This window comes from Oncorhynchus tshawytscha, linkage group LG01 (genome assembly GCF_018296145.1).
Source record: "Oncorhynchus tshawytscha isolate Ot180627B linkage group LG01, Otsh_v2.0, whole genome shotgun sequence".
NCBI lineage: Eukaryota > Metazoa > Chordata > Actinopteri > Salmoniformes > Salmonidae > Oncorhynchus > Oncorhynchus tshawytscha.
The window spans coordinates 55,282,589-55,289,423 of record NC_056429.1 but is presented as its reverse complement, the minus strand read 5'-3'; the positions used below and the strand labels follow the sequence as shown (position 1 = coordinate 55,289,423).

At 40.7% G+C, this 6,835-nt stretch overlaps 1 protein-coding gene across 2 annotated transcripts; it reads left to right on the top strand.

The window, feature by feature from the left end:
- Nucleotides 1–778: 778 nt before the first annotated feature.
- Nucleotides 779–5,940, top strand: LOC112253335 (zinc finger protein 2 homolog). 2 transcript variants are annotated; one of them, XM_024425333.2, is made up of 2 exons: nt 779–920; nt 2,096–5,940. In XM_024425333.2, exon 2 carries the CDS (start codon nt 2,181–2,183, stop codon nt 3,579–3,581), a length of 1,401 nt encoding a protein of 466 aa, XP_024281101.1. In that variant the 5' UTR covers nt 779–920; nt 2,096–2,180; the 3' UTR covers nt 3,582–5,940. The 2 variants fall into 2 exon arrangements, with proteins under 2 accessions (XP_024281101.1, XP_024281106.1); XM_024425338.1 differs by lacking the exon at nt 779–920 and adding an exon at nt 927–1,972.
- Nucleotides 5,941–6,835: the final 895 nt, after the last annotated feature.

Sequence of the window (6,835 nt, the reverse complement as noted above, 5' to 3'; positions counted from 1 at the left end):
CTGAATTTAGTCCATGTTTTCTAAACTTGTGTGAGACTGTCTTCCTTCCTTGGCTAGCTACTTTAACTGTACTTTTAAGGAATTATTAGCGCAACTACTGTAGCTAGGAAAATGTAGCTAGGTGGCTTTCAATGGATGACTAGCCTATGAACTAGCGATTCTGGTGAGCATTTAAAACCCAGGCTTTGTTAACTAGGTATATTGACTAGCTAGCACTACCTCGTCTTGTTTCTGGCTATCTGAACGTTAGTTAGCTAGCTTCTATCTGAGTAGCACTGAATAGTTAGCTGCTTTGAGTGGGTGTACTACTGGTTTCTCAACTCCGACCCTGTCAGATAAGTTACATGTCGTTACAGTGACAGCTAGCTAGTAGCATACTTGTTGACAACCACATGACACATCATCACTCAAAAAGTCGTAAAGACAAGAACGACGTCCTGTGTTTGGATCGACAATAAATCTGAAATTAGATGGTTAGAATGGAAAGGGTGATTAAAGGCCATTACTCTTATTTAACAATCGAACTTTGAAATTGTATCTTTGCACGTAATGGACAGTAGACGAATAATTCGACAGTTTAAATAAACTGTTCACTACAGTTTTCACGACACCCTGTGCTTGGTAGCTATGTCCTGTCCAATGATTGTTCCTCTCTGGTGCATTGCCCAATGAAATTCGAGATGTGAATGCTGCGCAGGAGCGGTAGAGCGCATGGTTTTAAAATGCATGTGGCTAGCCAGCCACACACTGTCCTTCAAACACTTTAAGACAATCCACAGTATTTAAAATCAGTGATGATACGCAGCCATTGCCAAGGCTTGACATTCATGAGGACGCTGGTTGTGAATTGACAGAGGTGCGGCAGAATCGACTCATTTCGTCGAGGGTCAAGACAACGAATCTAAAAGGATAAAAGCCCGGTAAATACTAATCTCGAGACCATTAAGCTTGCGTCATCGCTTAATTCGGTATAGCTAATTGTTCATACGTCAAATTTGGCTACATAACCTGCCTTATAATCACAACAACGACAATACAATAACGTCTTGGTTATTTATGCCAAATATAGCCAGCTTGCCATTATCTATTGAGCATATTATGCCGGGTGATGTGCTCAGCCACCGTTTGGTGGTAATTCCTGTTAAAAAAAAATGTCAATCTCGTAACGAGGGGACTTCTGATAAAATAATTTGCTGTGGACAATGGTATGAAGCCAGCCCTGGAGCGTTGGCTCTCGTTTTATGCCCTCCTCAAGCTGCATGTGTCATCGATGCTCGATTTGACCCTGTCAACCCACCAAGATGTACATGATCAGTGACTAGACATGTACATTGTTTAATGTATTATGCTTTCTATGAACAGTACTATGCAGCTTGGTCGATAGAGAAATATTTGTCTGAGAAAATCTATTGAAATTGAATAATGCACGATTACGGAAGAAAAAAAAACATGGTTTATGCTCAGCGCTATTTTTATGGCGGGCAGAATGAATTCGTTTTAGCCCGAGAGCATTCTGAGATAATCCTAGAGAATGAATAAAACATACATTGTACTAGTACATATCTTTGGTCGATATAGTTTTGAGATGTCATTTCGGGATTTGTGAGTGTTTTCGACACAATACATACATCTGTCTCCTGTCTGTTGTCGGCGGCCTTTTAGCTACAGCCCATTTAATCCCCTCCCATGATGCATTGTGCTCATCCCAGTCCCTACTGTATTTCCTGTTTATTGTTGCTGCTTTGTCTGGTCATTTTCTTTCGTCCTCAAATGTAGTATATTTACTAACATTTTCTAATTGCTAATAATTTCTGGTGTTTCGCTCAAGCTCGTGCAACCGTTTAACGTAGCACCACTCCTACTGAAGCAAACGTCGTTTTTTGTTTAGTTTTCTCCAGTCAACGTAATGCAAAGCACTTCCTCGGTTCATTTCCACACAATTCAACTCCACGTTTCGATAGTGAAAGTACAAGTATGTCCATGTTTTTATCTGTGATTTTCAAAGGTATTTTGTTTGTGTAATATTATTGGATGTGGTGTTCATTTGTTATGTAAAAAAAAAAAACAGTTTTCTTTTTTCCCCTCTCTCTTTTAGGAGTGGGGGAGTCTTCTTGTACCATTGACCCTGTAATTCCAACGAGACCAAAAGTTACACACATTGACATTTGGGGTTTGCTCCAATGGAGGACTCTGAGACTGACTTGACTTCCTCTGAACCGGATGCACTTGGGGCAGACTTCATCACAGTGGAACTGGATACCCAACCCATAGAATATGTTGTCAAGTGGGCAGAGGTCGGGTCCAAGTTCACAATATCCTGTGTGAAAAAGGAGGCGGACGAGGGGTCTGGCCTAAATCTGGAGCATGTGAAGGCAGAGCCAGACGAGCCCTTCTTTGCCCAGTATGAAGAGGAGTTCCCTGGCTGTGAGATAGCAGAACAGAGTGTTGTAGTAAAGACGGACGACTCGGATGAGGATGACCACACTGAGCCAGGGAGTAGCCAGCTGGTTCCTGTTGGAGATGGCTCTGATTCGGGCTCAGAGAAATGGGAATATATTTCACCAGGGGGATACTACAGCTGCAACTACTGTGGGAAATGCTACAGTCATTCCTCAAGCCTATCAAGACACCAACAATTGCACACAGGAAAGGCACCCCCACCCCCAAACAAGCAAACAGATACAGGGTCAGGTGAGGGGAACAAATACAAATGCACGCAGTGTGCAATGCGATTCAAAAGCAGAAGAGCTCTCGGAACTCACCTGAGAACACACCGGGGCATGAGAGTTTACCCATGCAACATCTGTGGGAAGGATTTTAACCACAGCTCCAGCTTGTCGCGTCATAGGCTCATCCACAAAAAAGGGAAGGGTATTCCCTCTGGTGTCATACCTGCTGAAATCAGTTATGTCCGCCGCCCACCTGGCAGCAGGAAAAAGAAGAAGCAGGTTGATGAGAAGAAGATCCCTGGCGAAAAGAAGTTTCCTATCAGGAAGAACCTCTCTGGAGAGAAATTCTACGCGTGTACACAATGTGATATGACCTTCAAGAACTCCATTGGCCTCTCAAAACACCAGGTCTCTCATGTCAAGGACCTGCTTAATAACTATGCCCACGGTAAAGACGGTCTTACCAAGTCCTCTGACTTGAAAATACGCCTCAAGTTGTGCTCGAGGGACAAACCCAACTTCTACACCCTCTGTAAGAAGAACAAGCGATCAAGAGCTGCCAAGCGCCAGCGCCAAGCATCGGTCTCTGAGGAAGAGGAAGGACCATATGCATGCGAGCAGTGTGACAAGCGTTTCAGCCAAGTGCAGAGCCTCGCCAGGCACCAGCAAATGCACAAGGGAGACAACAAGTTCAGCTGCTCTTACTGTAAAAAGACCTTCACCAGATTGTCCAACCTCCACCACCATGAGAGATCTCACTCCACAGGGGGGAAGTATGAATGCACAACCTGCAGCAAGACATTTGTGCACTCGTCCAGCTACTCCAGGCACAAGCGGCAGCACGCAGAGGAGGAGGCCCGCCAGCGGAAGGGCATAGATGAGATGGAGCCACTTGATTCAGACTCTGAGTGAGCGCAGTCGCGGTCGGCTCTTGACTGCCCACACTCGGGTGTCAAAACTCTGGGTTTCAGGGTTTGGGGGGGGATTTGGTTTGGGACTGGAATTGGCTTTACTCTTGAGTATATAAAGTGTGTAATGACTTATGTTTGTATGGTATCAGCAAATTGGATCTTGGGATGGGGTTAGGAATTTGGGTTCCCCACCCCCTTCCCCCCTCATACACATTTTACCTAAATTGCACTGACAATGTTGTCCTCTGCTGCTCATGCAAAACTTATTTTGTTGAAATTCCCTTTTGGCCATGCTTCGTTACAGGTTTAGGGTAAAAGTGTTCCTAGAGTCTCGCCAGCTGTGTAGTATATCGGCCATGTCAAGATATCACCCTTACCACACACACACACACATCAGAAAACTGCTATAAAATGCTTCTGATATCGAGTATACACCCTTTTCTGTATGTAATCTTTTTTTCTTTTCTTTTTTATCTCTGATGTGACAAAGGGTCAAAATGAAAACCTTGCCATCAAACTAAATCCGGATTTGACCTCAGTGGATTAATCTGATGTCTGAACTACGCCACATACAGTCTCTGGTTCAATCAAGCTTCTATGGTTTAGCCTCTGATTTGTATCTGTTCATGCAAGTAATCTCTGATGCTGAAAAAACAACGAAGAACGTTGAGGAAAAAACAAAGGGAGGTTGATTGAATTCCAGGCATCGCCAGTAAATGTGCTAATTATTAATCCTTCAATCAGAAAACTGCGTTCTTTTCCTGTCCCCTACTCCACATCACTTGATTAATGATCTTAATGACACACAGTGGTGAAATGAAAAGACAATATTTATTTCTACATGTTTGGGATAATTGATTTGTATCTTTTTTTGAAAACTGCTAGTGTTGAGTGATCAACCACGTTCTCAATTAGTTTTATTCTACTACACAGTGTTCAGATGAATGTTCAGATTGTTGATTTAAAGGATTTGTCCAAATATTAAGTCCAGTCAGATCCTTAGAACTTGAATATGCTATATTTGATATTTGTCAACATATACTGCAATTACCACAACGTATACAACTGTGACTCCATATATATGTATGCATGATGAATATAACATGAGAATATATGTCGTTTTTACATCTGCTGTTACTGTGTGTGTAAAGCATTGCTTTTGTGAAAGTAAGAATAATTGAGATATTTAATAATATGTGCAGTGCATTTTGACAAAAACACTCAAATATTCCTGGGATTAGGGATTTAATATTTTGTTCAAGTATTTGTTTATTGAGGTTGTAGGGGAAACTGCACAACTTATTTATGAATTGGGAACAAAGGTGCAATTGAAATGGTAGTGAATGTGATTCACATCCATGGCCATCGTTGAAAACAACTTTTAGGTGGCAACACCTTCCCCATTTGCCACCAAAGTTCCACCTTTTCAGGTGTACCTTTCAAAATCTATTACCATTCACAGAAATATTATCAAGTGCTGTCAACTACTTACTGTGTATCTCCATAATGCTTGTATACATGCATAGCCAGATGGATTTCCTTTTCCAGCTAAACTGTTCAATTATCTGTTCAAAGTGCTTAACTAGTCTCCTGTTCAATGTTTTGCATTTGCTTTAAGCACAACCAGGGTACTCTGAACAATGATCAACACTTGACTTTGTGAATACCATTTACTGTTTGAATTGGTATTTTATTTGTGACTTCTAACCTATATTTCTTTGAGTGTTTGAAAATGACACCTAGGGAAAGTGGAGTGGCATGTATCAAGCACAGACCCAGTCTATTGCACCCACAATGATAATTGAAGATGGAACAATTATGATAAAGGCTTGGTACTTTCCCTGTATTTATGTTACTAAATGTTTTTTTTGTTTGTTTGTTTTTGAAGAGCTAGATTCCCCTGCTTCCCTTAAACCTTAGTTGAGTTGGGTTAAATATAGTTTTGCATTTTTTTGTTTGTGGTTCTGGCCTTTTTCTCCAATGGCAAACGTTCTTCTCTCATTTTTCAGCAATCTCAGCTTTTTGAATTCTGAAACTCATTGTTTTCTTTTTCGCTGTCATTATTTAATTTTTTGATGCAGCGGACCTACATCCTATAGAGAGGTGTATGTTTTTTGTATTGTGTTTGCCATTAGAATACAGTTGACATGTTTTGTCTTGCGTTTTGGTAATAAACCTTTCATGAAAAAAAAACGGTCCATGATGTCCTGGATCTGTTTGAGAACGTGTAGGCCTATGGTGGATTTCAGAATATTGTAACTGCTAAATCAGTAAAGGGATCACAACTCAATTGTGCTTTACCACTATTCAGTTGTAGTTTGACTTCAGCGAGACTATTAATAAAGTACAACTGTCCAGTTGCTGTTGGTAATTCACCATGTGGTTTTAAAGTCCCCCACTAGATGGCAGCAAAACACTTCAAATCACCATTCACAGCATGACCTGTTACAGAAACGGAAGACTTGTCAATGTTTTGAAGTTATCTTCCTTTTTTAAGAAATTGAATTGAAAATTGAATTGAATTGTTATAATAGTTTTTTTTGCACAGATTTTATTTATTGGGTCATCTATTCACATTTAAGACAATTCATAAAAATTGTTATTGGTCTACTGACTAAGGGCACTATTCAATCCGCATTGTGTAAATTCAGTTTTACAGCGGGATTTAAATTTAAAGGGAATGTTTCCACTTTAGGAGAGACTGCATTCATGGCAAACACTGCATATGTCGGCTCAATTGGGAATTCCCTTTACATTTCTATCTTGGAATCTGTAACGCTTCAGCTTTACAGATTGGATCGAGCCCTAACTCCACTTTTCTTTATCTGCTGCCCAGAATATCTCACAGGGCCATAAAAAAAGATGCATGCAAGGTATGTCACACTGCCTGAAATCTAGAACATGTTTTGTGTATATTCCACCCCTTGTACTCTGTGTCATTACCAAACATGTTCAGCATGGCAAGGAGTGGAATGATAGCTAAACAGACTGGTACAAGTTCAACACAGCAAAAAAAGAAACGTCCCTTTTTCAGGTCCCTGTCTTTCAAAGATAATTCATAAAAATACAAATAATTTCACAGATCTTCATTGTAAAGGGTTTAAACACTGTTTCCCATCTTTGTTCAATGAACCATAAACAATTAATGAACATGCACCTGTGGAACGGTTGTTAAGACACTAACAGCTTACAGACAGTAGGCAATTAAGGTCACAGTTATAAGAATTTAGGACACTAAAGAGGCCTTTCTACCGA